The sequence below is a fragment of the Lipophrys pholis genome, assembly GCF_963383615.2.
Source record: "Lipophrys pholis genome assembly, chromosome: 1".
Classification (NCBI taxonomy): Eukaryota; Metazoa; Chordata; class Actinopteri; order Blenniiformes; family Blenniidae; genus Lipophrys; species Lipophrys pholis.
In genome coordinates, this window is record NC_137635.1 from 44,109,991 (window position 1) to 44,126,032 (window position 16,042).

The following is a 16,042-nucleotide window of genomic DNA, read 5'->3' on the forward strand; positions in this document are numbered from 1 at the left end:
CCCAGAGGGCATGTTCAATCATTTATTCACCGGGAGTTCAGAATCATAATATCTCAAATAATGGTATCACTCTTTAGGATCTAAACAAAACTTTATCATAATCAAAATATATTGAAGGCAAATTTGCATTTTGTAAATAAACAAACAAATTACACTGCAGATTTTGTAAAATTGAATATAACAATACTCATTTATTCACTAATCATGCACCTCTATCATAAACTTTGACTCATAGATCACTAGGCTCTGTTGATCCTGCTGGTGTCGGCCACCTGCCTCCGCGGTATGCAACACTGGAGGATGTCTCCGTGTCCTCACTCAACCGCCGGATGGAAATTGGAGTCACGGGTTCTGAAACCAGACACAGAGTCAGAATCTCTAAAAGAGATCAAGCAGGCACCATGACTGTCAGTCTGTTTAAGTGGGGAGAGATGCAGTTGAGCAGTTCGATGGTCACATCCTCCGTAACGAGTCTTAAATGAGAGGTGAGCTAACGGGGGTCAAGGTTTGACCGAGGGCCAGAGCTGCTCCAGAATGAGTCTTCACTAAGCACTAAGTATTTCTGAATTGACTCTTTAATATGGCCCGTAACATCACCCATGTTATATAACAGCCACTCTTGTTTTTAATTAACATTGTGATAAAATCTGAATTAGATTTCAAATTGCAAAAATGGACGTGTGTTCATTATCCTATCTCGGTGTTTCCTGTTGCTTTCACGTTCCATGTCCCCAGAGATTAGTGAGCAGGAGAGTATAAAAAATAGGGGGTTTCAATGCTCCATCATTCTCCGGCGCTCACCATGGACAGAAGCCTGCTGCTGCTTGTGTTGTGTCTGCAGGTTTTCCTGCTCGCCACAGCCTACACTGTTCCAGCCTATATGGCTCCTTATGATCAGCGGCAGCAGTATTATGGCCAGGTAAGACAAAGCTAATATCACCTTTGACTTGTTTTGTCTTGGTCAACTTCTTTGCATAAATCCTCTGTTGCAAACAAACTTTTGTACTGACCCAAGAGGCAAGGCAAGTCCTTGAATTTTGCAATAATTTTAGAGAAGAGTCACCTGAGATTCAGAAAGTCATATTAAACCCTTATTTTGCAGACTTGGCCATTTTTTTGGCAAAAAATATTCACAAAATTTGTATCTCACTTCTTCAGATTTTAATGTCTAAGAAATGTAAAAGTAACGCCAGTTAAACATATTTTAATCCTGCATGTTTTGTATTTCTTGAGCAGTGTCTAAAATCTTGAAGGCAGAGAATCAAGCAGTAAAACAAAATCCTCAGGTGTTTCACCAAAGATCAGCAGCAGAATAGAAACAAATGATAAACCTGAACAAATTACATGTTTTTATACTGATTTGTTGCCTGTGCAGGCTAAAACTGTGAATAACAAAAGAATGAGAAGACGCTGGCCTGAACAAAGAAGTTACTATGGTGATTTCATTCGACGTGGTGCATATTCACCCATGGTGAGTCATTTCTGATAAAGTCAAATAATTCAATTCATATGATGAAAAAACATTTCTTATAGATATAACGGAAATCATTCCTTGATGTGTGTGTGTGTGTGTGTGTGTGTGTGTGTGTGTGTGTGTGTGTGTGTGTGTGTGTGTGTGTGTGTGTGTGTGTGTGTGTGTGTGTGTGTGTGTGTGTGTGTGTGTGTTGGGAAATAAATCAATGAATAAAAAAATCATAAAAATAAAAAAATAAGTGCAGATTAAAATGTATTGGTTTCTTTGTCATTGACAGGCTTCGCGTTTGCCTGAAGACCACTCAAAGGTACAGTGACAGTTATTAAGGAGGAAATGTTATTTCTTATCTTGCAAGAGACTGATGTGTTAAATGGAAACACTGCAGGTTCAAAAAATGTACCATCAGTATAGGAAGGAAAATAATTGTGCCGTTCTGACACTTGTTTTTTTTTTTTTTTCTGTTTGCAGAATAAACCTACACAAAAGACTCCGTGGGAAGCTTCAGGGGCACAATGGAAATAAAGAAAAAGTTATGCTTATAAATGCAAACGGACAAAGTGACACTGAAGCTGATACATGATGAGTCTGATATGTGCAAATGTCTTTTTGTGAAAACCTGCAGTGATGATATCTGCCTGGTCGGACCACTTTTGGTATCTGCATTTAGTTCTGTGAAGTTCCTGTGAGGCTGATCAAACACTTCTCATCATGTGTATCACCATTACTGACACAATGTTATAAGATGGTCCGTTTTAACTCCAAGTATCCATAATTAGTCCAGATATACTCAATACATCGTTTGTTATAAAACTACTAGCTGTCCTGACTATATTTCACCTTTTATCAGGCATTCATTGAAAAACGACACATGGAATGTTAACTGGAGATATTATAATATTTCAAAGTTAGTGTAAAACACTTTTGTGCCATTACATTCATATTTTCTATCATATAAATTCACAATTTTCTTATCTCAAACGGTGGCTACATGTTATTGAGTACCACTATCCTACTGTATTTTGAATTATTTGAACAATTTTTTTTTATTTTTCAATTTAAATGGTTCAATCAGCTAAACTGACTGGAAGGAAAAGAGGCTTTGCCACAGCAACGGGGCAAAACCAGCATAGTTTTACAAACAATTTGAAAGATTGAATTAATAGGATCGTCACCCATGTGTGGTTATGAGTTCAAAAGAAACATGAAGAAAAGCAAAAGTTATCAAACATGGTCACTTGCCTAAAAAGGGGTTCAGAGCATTTTCAGTGGATTCGAATTCCAAATAGCAAGTAATAGTATTCCTCTTTGTATGAATATCAGAATGTTTTGCATCTTGAATAAAACAGAGTTACTATTAATAACATCATATAATTTCTCCATTGTTTTGAAGGAAAAAGTACACGATAGATATAAAGTCATATTGTGTCTTGTATTTTCAATTGCCTAAAGTTTGCTTTTGCCTTTCTCTCACAATAACTTTTTAAATTTTGACTCAACAAATAAAAATGTGGTAAAACCAAACACAAAAAGCCCTGCCTGTAGTTTTGTATCAAAGTGAACATTTGCAGTTATTTTCATGAACACGTTATGGACCCAAGGTAGATTTAACACGGCTGAGTTAACAGCAAATGTTAAAACATTGACGGGGTTCAAAATGTGATCCAAATCCATAATCGGTCTTCACTGTGAAATTAAGTAATTAAAGAATTTGAAGCTTGTCCCCATGCAAAGGTCTTGAACTCGATACCCGGTGCTGGTATCAGCGGAATCCTGGACCAGATTCAATACGACTTACATCTTTGGATTTTAACAAAGAAAAAAACCAACAACAACAAAAATTCTACTGTTGGCCAGTGAAATGCAGACACATGTCAAGGTGCATATGAAAGTAGTAGTCTTTGTTTGTTTTTTTTGGTGAAATATCATTAACGTTTTGGTTTTAACAGAAACCAATTAAGCTTACAGAACTTGCGTCTAATATTTCTTTCTTCTTAAACACCGTTTTCCTTGGAAACAACAACATATTTACTCAACGAATGTGAACATAATGTTTTGTGAAGCTGGTGGGAAAGTAAATGAACACTATTACGCCCTTACAGAATTGAACACGGACAGAATACACGACTTTTTGTTTCACGATGGTGAATGACTAATGTGCACCGTCCAGACATGTTTCCAAACAATGTGATGGGTTGCTTCATTCGGTTACAATGGGTGGAGCATCCAGGGTGTGTTCGGTGTGGGACTTTCTGGAGGAAATTCTGTTTCTTTTTCACACCAGAAAACAAGTTCCAGTCAGGCAAGGAATTGCTCTGGGCCAAAATACTTGCTCAACCATGTTGCACCAGGTCACTATTGGAGTGCTTCATTCTGTGCACTGGTCATACAGCATAAAAGCTGCTGAGCCACTAAGATGCACTATATGTAAAATGCTGTAACTATTTAATAGTTTACCTGCCTTAGACCTTGTTTACACAAAGTTTTTTGCGTGAAAACAGTCAACTTTTGTTGCAGTTTAGCTGTTTGAGTGATGCGATTCATGCAGACAACAGTATCCTGTAAACATTGAAGCTTCTTTCAACTGTCTTTCGTCGTTATTTTGCTCCACTCAGTATTTGTTTGTAAGAACTGAAAAGTGTATCCACGTGTGATTGCGATGATGGTGTCCTAAATGTACATTGTCATCTGAGAAGCTCTGTTAAAATGAAGCGTGAACAAAGCACACCACAGTCATTGTTATGAATGAATTCTTTCTCACATTTACCATGACCGAAGTGCGCAGGTGCAGTGTCGGCGTTTCAGAAAAGTTGTGTTTTCCTCGTTTACACAGGGACCGTTTTCTCAAATTTCAGTTTATAATGACTCTGAGCGTGTTGTGTATAAACGCAACGAAAGCTTTTCGTTTTCACTTGAAAACGTTTAAATGGGGTCCTTATCCTGCAGTGCATTGATAATCTATATGTCCCTTACATGACGGTCCAATCAAACCAGAATGGCAGGGGACCAAGCGTGGACCCTTGCGGAACCCCTGCAGACAAAAAAAAACCCATGGAGGGGTCCTGAGACATCGCATTCATCCTGCAGACAGTTGTGTCACTGAGAGGAGGTGTGCCGCCTCGACAGAGTGGTGCCAACCATGAGGATCAAAACATGACAACAAACGTTTGGCACACAATGCGTTCACAGCGGGTGATATCGCAATAAGGGAAATGACACTATGATGAAATCAGACCCACATTTAAATCCCTGCATGTGTGTGCATGCATGTTATTTTTCCTCTGTGCTCCTTTCTTTACGCCCACAGAGCAGCGATTAGTCGGGAGAGGGGGCATAAAAAGCCCAGGATTCCCAGAGCGGAGTCAGATTCATTGGTCGCCATGGACAGAAGAGTGCTGCTGCTCGTCCTGTTTCTGCAGGTTTTCCTGCTCATCGCGACCTCACCCTCTGCAGATGCTGGGCCTCTCCAGGTGGATGGCGATGCTCGACAAGAGCGTCCGAGAGTGGTGAGACACAAACTGCAATCTTCAAGTCATGTCGTCTGCTTTGGTCCAAATAAGATGCTTCAGGTTTTTACTTTTGTTGTTGTTGTTGTTGTTGTTGTTGTTGTTGTTGTTTTTGAGCCAGTAATGGAATTTTTTTTTAGTATTTTAACTGTTGCAGCCTGTTACTCTGTCTGAAACCCGACCTGTGAGGACGCCTGGTTCAGGGGCTGAAAATATAGCTCACCCTATGACCTGTGACTTAATGATTAACAATTATTTTTTGACTCTCCTTCAACAAAACATGAAGTGGTTACAATTTGCAACGTAGAATGATGAGGGAAAGCCACTTGTGGATGTCTTTAATATGACACTACTAAACCAGGAATCTACAAACCATTATCTATAAGTCATTATCGTAGCATGTTCTCATATGGTAGGATGACATTTAAAGCAATTTTTAAGCTATCTGAGTTATTTGTACTTTTAGTTTTTTCAGCTGTTCTTTCACTCGCATTTTCCTTTGATTATTTGTTTCTCAAACTTAGAGCTCAATCAGATTTGTTGAGAGTGAAAGCAAATTAGTCTTCTCATCCTCTATTTGCCTCTGAGGTTTATCTTTACTTGGATTTAATCGTGATTTTTGGAACTTCGACATTCATCAGGCACCGTGCAAATCACATAGGGAGATGCTACAAAAACTTTTGTTGAGCCATTCAGATAAACAAAGTTTGATAAAATTTTACGAAAGCTTCAGGGAGCCTCTGCTGAGGTCGCAGACACTTGCACCAAACCACTAAACTAACCTGGACACTGACGTCTTAAGGTTAAGCAACCAAAGAATAACTCTTGTGTGTGGGTGGCTGGGTTTGTTGAATAGCCACTCAGTAAATCTAAGGAAGATGCACAAAAATGTGGATGTTAAGCCTAACCCCTAAACTTATAAAAAAATAACTTCATGATTATCATTATTTCAACCCTTCCCAGTGATGGACCTGTCCATGGTTTATCTCACCTTCAGCTTTGCTATCAAAAACACCCTATAACTGTCTAGAAACACAACAAGCAGGTAGACAAAAGAAAAGGTGACTTTTGTGTAAAAAAAACCCCAAAAAAACAATAATTTTCTCTTTATGTGTCAATGTTTCACAACCCAGATTTCTGACAGAGATTCAGAAACACAAGGAAAACCAGTCCGACAAACCTCAACACTACCTTACTTTCTCTGTGGCTTCAGTCAAGGTGGCTGCAACCTTTTTAGCAAAGTAAGGTTTTATTTTTATTTCTTCCACTTATAAAAAAAACTGAAAACTTGTTAATAATTTGAAGACTGATGCCATGCGCTGAGTTTCATTATTTTCTTTTGCACCAGGTCGACCCGAAAGATGAAGGAGTCAAAAAGGTGAACATGCAGGTTATTCTATTAACAAATAGTGCCACCTTGTGAATCAATGAGGTGTTTAAATGTGGGGGAAGTGAATCAGTGACAATGTGCTGCACAACTGAAGCTTGGAGAAACAAAATCTCTAGCTCTGCGTTTCTCTTTGTGTCCTTGGTTTACAGAAAGAAGCTCAACAGTGAACAAAGGTAAATGCCTTCGATTCAGCCGAGATCAAGAAGGAGCACAGAGGCCGATTTGTCAGTACTCAGAGATACGTTGTGTTTCCTGTGACAGCGGTCAGAAACCAGGCGGAGGAAATGAGAAGAGGACCAACAACAGACTACCAACTGTCATCTGAAGCTTTGCTGCTTTTACCTTCTTTTATTTTTAACAGGGAAACTAATCAAACATTAATAACTGCATGACAAAAGTATAATGTAATTTGATCACTTTTGGTAATCACTAGTTGTGTAGTTAGATGATCAAACACAATTATTGAACTAAAAGATGCTGGATGAATCATCAGCAGAAGACAAACTAGTCAAAAACTAATTTGTATAAGTGATTAGTATAGTATAAGTGCATCCCAGCCAGAAGATAGCAACAATTCAGGTATTTGTCAGTTTATCAGAGATGAATGAACAAGGACAAAGATCTGCTCCTATATACTGCTGTATGTGTGTTCAATATTTGAAATAAAAGAACACGTTTTGAGAAATAGATGTGAATTTATTTGTATTACTCGAACATTAAAGTGACCCCCACCTATGAGACCCCTTTCACTAGTTAGACAGCACATTATAGCACATTATGATTTCATTCTTACCAAAAAAGTGTGTTTCATTAAAGAGGGATGTCAGTTCGATATATTGTACGAATGTTCACTTTCTGGTAGATTCTTCTGGCAACGGGTTTTCTTTTTAAATAATAAACTATGGCCCTTTAAACTCACAGTTTTTTGATGCTATCAAATACATTGTTTATGTGTGCATAAATACAGTACATGTACGTTCCACCACTACCAAAATAATTCAGAAAACTGAATATAAAAAAATCTGAGTGATAAATCTTGTGCCAGCAGAAAGTGAATTTTAATTCTTTAAATCTGAATTTAAATGGTGTAATTTGAAATTGAATCTATTGGTTTGAATGTGTATCACAATAAAATCGAAACTACATTTCATACACTCAAGTCTGAAAAAATCTGAGATAGAAATTCAAATCCAAACTCTGATGGCACAGATATACGTCCATATTTTTATGACATAACAAGCCATGGAGCCTTGTTAAAGTTTTTTTTTTTAATTGTATTTAATTGTTATTATGTATTATAATTTATCTTTTTTTATATATAATAATGATTTGCTGGCCAAGTTTTGAATGGCATTTAGTTTAAATAGAAGAAAATCTGGGCCTCACAGTGCAGTGGTTAGTGCTCCCGCCTCACAGTGAGAATCTCATGGGTTCAAGTACAGCCTGGAGCCTTTCTGTGTAGAGTTTGCATGTTCTCCCTCTGTGTGTGTGTGGGTTTTCTAACAATCCACAAACATCCTGGAGGTGGTGCAAAACCTTTCGTACAACTTGTAGAGTCTCAATGAAACAACATTGATTTATCATCAACACTCCTTTTACTCACAATCATGAGAGATGATGTTCATTTCTTATGTTAGGCCTGCAAAACTTGTATATTTGCACTTTAAACTCCTCTGCGCACACATACAGCGATCCCTACAAGTGTTTTTGAGTCTATGTAGTGTTTTTCAGGGTGTTCAGTATCTTCCTGTAGATCAAGCAGTGGCAGAGCCACAAAAAATGTCAGTGTGTCCAGAATGAAACATGCAATTCTCCTGAGGTGGCTTTTTAAAATTTTAATTTAAACTTTCAATAAAGGGTACCAAGGATCAACCTAAAACCAGCTTGAGTAGACAAAATAAATCTTGATTTTTCTGCTGATGGGCAAAGAAACTACAAAAAACAAAGTCTACGAAATAAAAGAAAAAGTCCAAATCAAAACAAACCGAGCATCAAAACAAGAGACAAAACTAAAAGAGTAACACTTGTGAAAAATTAATCTGTGGCTGCATTTGAAAACATCTGGACTCGTGAGGAAACATGTTTTTGGTTTACCACTTCACTGTCCAGACAGAGAGAATGCAGAGGAACAATTGATTCCCAAGTTTAACTTAACATCCTACTGCACAACTTTCAGAGGTTCAGTGATGCAACAGAACTCCAAACATGGAACTTAATGTACAACAGAATGGCTTTTGTAGAGATCGAATCAGACCTCAGACATGAATCCAATAGATGAATAGATGTTGTGCAATGAGCTCAAGAGAGCCGTGCACCTAGTCAGGAGACATCATGAAGTGAACGTCCTGGTCTGATCAGCAGCTACGAGAGGTCAACCCATTCAACCAAAGGCTTGACTCACTTTTTTCACCAACACTGTACATATTTCAATGTGTACAATAAAAAACATGAACATTAGATTTGTTCTGATGTTAAATCAAGCACTTGTGTTTGTTTATACTTGTGACCCTGATGATGACGATGCAGGCATGAAGTGAAACCTTTGTCCTCTCCATAACCCCCTCTGCTGGTGTGCTATTGGTCCGTCTGCACCATGAGATGGTCTTGCTGCTGTTGTGTTCCTTAACTTCCTCTCTAATTTCCTCCTCTTACTATTTTGTCATCATCATCTCTGTTTGTCAGCATTAGACGGGTTTGTCATCACTGTTCAAGAAATACCGATATAGGTGGGAGGGGGTCACCTAATCTATACGTCTGTACATCCATTGCCAGATGTTAATTTTTCCAGAAAAGATTAGACAAATGCCGTTTTTCAAACAATGAACGAAGACGGAATAGTTAGGGAGTGATTCATCTTCTCTCGCCGTCACACTCTCTGGTACTCTGAGGACCAATCACAGCTCACTCTGCCATGTCTGCGGACCAATCACAGCTCACGGTCATTGTACAAGGAGGAAGTACTCGCTCGGATAGCAGCCTCGGAGCCTGCGTGTTATGTCTACTTTAAAATAACTGTTTTATATGTTTCATTTCTACGAAAATACCTCTAATGCACGCGGTTCTGGTAAAGTTTTCTAAGCTCACGCCAGTGAACGGGCTGTAAGTTGGCTCACGTTAGCTCCAGGCTCATGTAGCAAACCTTTCTGGGCTGTTGGAGCTTCATGAACATGTTTTTTTGTTTTGTTTTCAGGACAGAGGGAAACTTGTTTACTCCACAAAGAGACACTTTTCTTCCTAAACGTCATCTGGAGGGACCTCGAATGTCCTCCTGCTGCGGGGTTAGTACTTTCCCTTTTCCTCACTGAGAAAACTGAGCTGACAGTTTGTACAAAAAACACATGAAGCTTGAGCTAAAACCATGTTCAGTGTGACATGTGACTGTATGACCAAGTCAGTTCACATGAGAGCTTCAACATGACAGGATTTGTTTACATGCTGACCAAAGATTGTTTTGCGTCCACAACGTGCTGAAGAGGATTCCTGCCACCCCTCCAAATAATTTCTTAAGAAGAAGATTGTTCATTATTTACCTCGGATTAAAGTGATAACCCTGATTTATAATATGAAGAAATTGAAGTCGTGATTTTAGATGTTAAAATTCTGATATTAAAGTCATACTAGAAAATTACAAATTACGGCTTTCAAAAACATGTTTAAGGCTTTTTTTTAGATGGTGGTTGTAAATACACAGCAAAAGAGTTGATATGTGAGAAAACAAAAAGTGTAGTAGTGCAACATTATTAAGAAACTCACAAAAGTTGTAGTAATGAACAGCACCTTATTTGTCTCTGCAAGATATTTGTGTTGAACTTTTCAATGTATTACCATGACTATTGAGCATGTTTCCATATAAAATGATTGTGTTTGAATGATTTTCAAGTCCTTGCAGTGTTCATGTCATGCCTGCTTTCTTTTTAGTTTTGAACAGACAAATGAACTCCCTGATGTCTTAAATTCTTCAGCTGGTTCATCATGAAGACTAATAAGTCCTACAAGCTTGTGGTGCACAAGAAAGGCTTTGGTGGCAGCGGTAAGGACAACCCTGCAGTGTGGCGACACCCATTCTCCATTCTTCTTCTCATACAAGGGAAAAGCTGTTATTTCGGACATTCTGATCGTTTGTGTGTTTGTCTGTTTTTGAATTAGATGATGAGTTGGTCGTCAACCCAAAAGTTTTCCCTCAAGTCTGCTTAGGGGACATCATTGAGATTGCACATCCTACCGATGAATACAGGTGAGCCTGTTTATTGGGAGTGTTCAGCGCGTTATTATGGAAAGATCACCCGTTGGTAGATCGTACATGTTTAATATGGTATTTGGCTTTCCTCTTGGCTCTTAAGCTCAGAGAATATATAACAAAACTTGTATTTTGTGACATGGCTCACAAGAAATTTGTGGGTTATTTTAATCCTGTTGAGAAAACTAACAGTTAAATAATGAAACAACTGGTATTACACACATGGTTTGAAAAGTGGCATAATTTGTAACATTTATAGAATTTAAATTCCTTCTTTTCATCTGCACATTGACTTACTTTTATATATTCTCCAGACTGTGCCAACTTTATTTGGAACAGCCAGCGAGTTTGTACATCCCCGTCTTTTGAGGATATGTTAATTTCATGTATTATATATATATATATATATATATATATATATGTGTTGACATTATTTTATATTGAAAATAAAATAAAAAAAGGCGTTGACTTTGTCAATGTATTATTTTACTGCCGAGTCTCTTAAAGTGCCGTTGTTTCTCTGTAAATCTCCAGCCCTCTGCTGCTGCAGGTGAAGAGCCTCAAAGACGACCTGCAGAAAGGTAAACACACATCCTAAGACGTCAGTGACGATTAATCAGAATATAGGAATAAGCTGCACACAGCTGCATACGTTTCCTGGTGGATTTCTTAAAGATGGAGGGCCAGGAAATGTAGTTTTAGGAATGTAATAATCTTCATTTTGCACACTCGTGTCTGGTTTGGAGACTTTGTGTGGAAAGTTATATTGTGGCTATATACAGATATTTTGTGGTTGATAAACATGTATTACTTGAAAATGTGGTTGAATGATTGTACAGTAGCAAACAGATGATGATATATATATATAATGTGTGAGAGATGTATGAGAGAGATCTTCTATTCATGCATGGATTTTTTTCTCTTGCCGCTACAAAGAAACAACCAAATGAATCCATCAGTATTTAAATGTTCAGTCAGACACAGACAAATAAAAGTTGCTTGTTGATTTTTCTCACTCTGTTTTTGTGAAATGTGTTATTTTAAACTTCATAAATAATTATTGATTTTTGTTCTATGATATGACATTTTACAATTTGGTTTTTTGGGGAAAAGATTTGACTTAAAACTTTTCTCTTAACCCTCAGATGTTGTTGAGGACATTTTTGTCCATTTATACTTTTTTTCCTCTTCATCTGGGGCCTCATTTAAAAAAATATTGCGTAGTATTCCTACCAGAAAAAAAATTTGGATCAGTAAAACCGTGCGTACGCACATCTGCATGCACTTTTCTTTTATAGATCACAGTCAAGAAAATGATAGTATTTGGTGGTCACGGTAGTGGAATCACTAATAAAAGAAAAAAAAAAGAAGTTGCTGATTCAGCAGTAACGTCTTACTAAAGAAACACTTCTAAAACACTGCAGCGGGGGTGTTTATGATCACGTGGATCTATAAATCTGATATTTGACTAAATGTATGAGATGAATCTGGCTTCAATTCTCCACCTCACCATCAGCGCCGCCAATTTCCCCGTCTCTAAAATGTTCATGCGCAAGGCTCAAAGTTGGCGTAGCGGTACGCACATTCTCCCGAAAAGTAAAAATTATTATTTTTTTTAAATCACAAACTTTGCGTGGGAAGTGGCGTACGCATCTTTCAGGGCCCGTTTTGTGTGTAAGCAACCTTTATAAATGAGGCTCCTGGTCATCATCTCTGCTGCGTTAGGTCAAATAGTACTATTAATTACATGCAAGCTTCTCTGTCAAATTCTGAAATGCAAATGGTTTCTTTTTCCTCGTGGATCAGTTAAACAGTGTGAAAAAAATTACAACTCTCTGAAATTATTAATGATTAAATGACGACTTCTTCCTAAAACTGAAATGATAGATTCATGTTTTTTTTTTTTTTTAGGTTCATTAACTTCAGCCCTGAGTAAAGCTATCTAACATAATAACATAACAGGGTTTTAACCTTCTAAATGCCAGTCTGACCAAGTTTCATTGACACTAATGCAGTTGTAATGTATTCTTCTGTTTTTAATTTTCAGTTTGGTAGCTGATTGGAAAGGTGCAAATACTATTTCTGCTCTGTTCTTGTTTTACCCATAAAAAAAAAAAAAAAGTGAATGCACAGACCAGTAATTATAAATTAACTAATTTTAGTGGAGTTTAAATGAAACTCTATCATTATGGAAGACATGGTTATACTCTGTAATTGCAATGACATTTAGAAAATGTAGTACCAACATGATATTTTTGATTTGAAGAGACTTGATAGTTTTTGTGGCGCCTCAGATTAAACTAACATTGCATTTAACTCGATATTTTGTATAATTGTTAACTTGTCCAGGAGAAAATATCCTAACGTTTGTCATTTGGAAACACAACGGAGACGTTGCATATTCAAGCTGGCATTTCAAGGGTTAAAATTCTTAAAATGATTAAGCGTTTGGTAGGTTTTTACAAACCCGAAATTGTTTTAGAGATTAGTTCAGAAAATGTAGGAAAACTAATCAGGTTTAAAGTATTAGAGCGGTTTTTTTTGGAGGGATTGGGACGTTTTCGCAGCAAAACTGGAACAAACGACAGAGTGTGATAAAATTACAGAAGTAAAACTTTCATATTATAATGCATACGTTTTATATTGCGCTTTACATTGCATTATTCTTTCACTCCATACTCCATGGTGGTAAGCTACGTATGAAGCCACTGCTGCCCCGGGGGTAGACTGGCGGAACTGACCAGTTCTTGTTATGAAATTCTCTCTGCTTCCATTATATTTCCCCCCGACAGACTGTCAGTGTAGAGTTCCATCTAATCTCACTGTTAATACTCATGTCTTCCTCCTAAAGAGACCATCAGTGTGGACCAGACTGTAGCACAAGCGTTCAAGTTACGCGCGTACCAGGATGTGTTTGTCAGCATTGTGGACCCAAAGGTATCCACCCTCACCGAGTTCGCTGCAGTCCTTCCACCTGTTAATCACATCAGAATCACTTAGTTTGTCTGTTTCATCTCAGGAAATCACTCTGGATCTGGTGGAGCTGACGTTCAAAGACCAGTATATTGGCAGAGGCGACATGTGGAGACTAAAGAAGAGTCTGGTGAGCCTTGGAATAGTTGTTTGTTTTTGTTTGCAAATTCACAACTGTTTTTTTTTTGTTTTTGTTTTTTTTAATTCATCCTTTGATCGCACTCCACCTTGTTCTCCTGTAATTGTTCACATAAAGGACATAGTTTCCCCCACTGTGAGTCGTTACTGTGAAAATCACATTTTATTGGCACTAGAAGTTTTTTTCCTTTAAAGTTCCTTTAAGTATCAAATCTACTCGACAGGAAGTGACAGCTGTGAAAGAGTTAAAGTACACGTGATGTGCTTTACTCCATTGCTCCATTGAAACATTTAACTGCCCCAGATCTCTGCTGTGTGTGATTAAACATTTTACTCTTGTGCTCTTTATTCCAGGTGAGCACATGTGCCTATGTGAGCCAGAAGGTGGAGTTTGCAGGAATCAGGTACGTTGAACCAGTATGAAGCTACTTACAGTTATTTTTCATTACTGTACAAGGCGGTCTCCCTTTCAAAAGGTGACATTCAAATAAAGGTTTAATAGTCTGGTATTATTTCTGATCTCTCTGTGTCACCTGCACGCTGCCTTTCAGCTCAGGTGATGAATGCTGAGTTTCAGTTGCATGTCATTGTGAAGGAGCTATGATCAAATCCAAATAAAACGAGAGGAAAATAAGAGTTTGATTTAAACACGGACAGTCGTTTGCTTTCACTGTTTATCTCTTTATTTGGAAAGAAACAACACAAAGTTATATTTAAAGCTCTGAAATGGCTAAAATCACTAAAACCAGCTGAAATGGCTAAAAACCTTGGAATTTATCAAAAACCACCAGAAAGACTAAAAAGTCAAAACATCTCAAAATAATAACAAAGCTAAAACAGCTGAAACGTCATAAATGCAACATAGAATATCATTTTCGTATATAAAGCAAAACTATGATTAAAAGGACATTGAACTTTATGAGTCGTGTAAACCTTCTTTAGATTTCCAGCTTCAGATCAATTTATTTTGTTATTAAGAGGGTTTTTTTCTTGTGTTTCCGTTCTGTTGCTGAATGTTTCTTCATCATGTTTCCATCGTTTAGAGCCCAGGCCAGTGAACTGTGGGTAAAGGGAGAGAAAGTGACCTGCGGATACATCCATGAAGACACCAGGGTGAGTGATTCACTCAGAAAAGTGGTTTTACTGGTCGAACATGAGAGGATGTAAGGAAGGCGTAAACAGGTCGTCACAGTCTTTCGCTCATGTTACTATGGCCAGCAATAATGCTGAGGGCCTTTAGTCTGCTGCTGACATGAAATTATGCAAGAACGTTAAACCAAGCAAGTACAGTTGAGTGAACTGTGCAGATTCAAACAGGTTGAAATCATCATTGCCCACAATTTCTTTTTAATGCTGGTTTTTTTTTCACTCAAACATGCTGCGCCTCGACCAATAAGATCATTTTAGGTCATTTCAGACCGCTGTAGAGCTGCTGACCTGTAAAATAAACATAATAGGAAACAAATTTGTGTTGAACAGTACAATTTTGAATGAACTTGTCTGAGGTTTCCTGATTAAATTCGATTTTATAAACAAAGCCCGCACTTTTCGTTAACTTATTCCCCTCTTTATGATCACCAAGTCACCTCACACCTGTCTGCTGTTACCATGGAAACTGTAAATTAACAGCCGATCAGAAACACCGGGTCAGTCTTATCCCCACTTTGTGGTTGTTCGTGGTTTACATGTGGCATAATAAGAAGAATATTGAATTCGTACCTCCAATCTTCTGTCACAATGTACAGCACACCCCTATTATCAATCTACGGGTCTAGTACTGTATTGGGACACCCCCCGGGTTAAAGTCACAGAAGGCTTCATTGATAACTTTGTGATTTGATTGGATTTGTTTTGTTTTGTTACTCAGGTGGTGTTTAGATCAACATCCGCGATGGTGTACATCTTTATCCAGATGAGCTGTGAAATGTGGGACTTTGACATCTATGGTTTGTTATAAACAAGCTTGTTTTTTTTTATCAGAAAACTATGAACGTGCCCCAGACTGTGTCACTGCAGCCAAATCAAACTCTTCCTCTCAGGTGATCTCTACTTTGAGAAGGCCGTCAACGGTTTCCTATCTGACCTCTTTGCCAAGTGGAAGGTTTGCATGTTTTGTTGTTGTTTTATAGTTTTGTTTTGTTGGTTTTTTTTGTATTAAAGCTTAATTTTTCATATTTGTGTAGAAACAATTAAAACATGAGTGATTTGTAAATGTCAAAACAGGAAAGGAACTGCAGTCATGAAGTGACTGTAGTTTTGTTCTCACGGACTTTCTACAGTGCAAAGTCTGTTGGTGAGTCAGTTTTTCTTTTATAATAGATGTTTTG

At 37.7% G+C, this 16,042-nt stretch overlaps 3 protein-coding genes across 4 annotated transcripts in view; all 3 read left to right on the top strand.

Moving 5' to 3' along the window:
* The first annotated feature begins 733 nt into the window (after positions 1 to 733).
* Positions 734 to 4,202, top strand: LOC308120668 (uncharacterized protein). Its single transcript, XM_080481424.1, has 4 exons — positions 734 to 919; positions 1,376 to 1,471; positions 1,752 to 1,781; positions 1,943 to 4,202. The coding sequence occupies exons 1-4, from the start codon at positions 776 to 778 to the stop codon at positions 1,994 to 1,996; spliced, it is 324 nt and encodes a 107-aa protein (XP_080337550.1). The 5' UTR covers positions 734 to 775; the 3' UTR covers positions 1,997 to 4,202.
* Positions 4,203 to 4,656: 454 nt separating this feature from the next.
* On the top strand, positions 4,657 to 7,524 carry LOC308116225 (uncharacterized protein). 2 transcript variants are annotated; one of them, XM_080474276.1, is made up of 5 exons: positions 4,674 to 4,977; positions 6,111 to 6,218; positions 6,326 to 6,355; positions 6,517 to 6,540; positions 6,629 to 7,524. In XM_080474276.1, exons 1-4 carry the CDS (start codon positions 4,735 to 4,737, stop codon positions 6,532 to 6,534), a joined length of 399 nt encoding a protein of 132 aa, XP_080330402.1. In that variant the 5' UTR covers positions 4,674 to 4,734; the 3' UTR covers positions 6,535 to 6,540; positions 6,629 to 7,524. The 2 variants fall into 2 exon arrangements, with proteins under 2 accessions (XP_080330403.1, XP_080330402.1); XM_080474277.1 differs by having other exon boundaries at positions 4,657 to 4,977; positions 6,517 to 7,520.
* Positions 7,525 to 9,308: 1,784 nt separating this feature from the next.
* The window catches only part of depdc5 (DEP domain containing 5, GATOR1 subcomplex subunit), a 30,605-nt gene continuing 23,871 nt past the window's right edge, over positions 9,309 to 16,042 (top strand). Inside the window, exons 1-12 of the mRNA XM_080460118.1 lie at positions 9,309 to 9,466; positions 9,558 to 9,645; positions 10,286 to 10,397; positions 10,514 to 10,601; positions 11,139 to 11,185; positions 13,456 to 13,541; positions 13,624 to 13,707; positions 14,070 to 14,119; positions 14,759 to 14,828; positions 15,583 to 15,661; positions 15,755 to 15,816; positions 15,939 to 16,008. Of these exons, the coding sequence (XP_080316244.1) occupies positions 10,340 to 10,397; positions 10,514 to 10,601; positions 11,139 to 11,185; positions 13,456 to 13,541; positions 13,624 to 13,707; positions 14,070 to 14,119; positions 14,759 to 14,828; positions 15,583 to 15,661; positions 15,755 to 15,816; positions 15,939 to 16,008 (694 nt within the window). The 5' untranslated portion in view covers positions 9,309 to 9,466; positions 9,558 to 9,645; positions 10,286 to 10,339. The remainder of the gene's footprint in view (positions 9,467 to 9,557; positions 9,646 to 10,285; positions 10,398 to 10,513; positions 10,602 to 11,138; positions 11,186 to 13,455; positions 13,542 to 13,623; positions 13,708 to 14,069; positions 14,120 to 14,758; positions 14,829 to 15,582; positions 15,662 to 15,754; positions 15,817 to 15,938; positions 16,009 to 16,042) is intronic.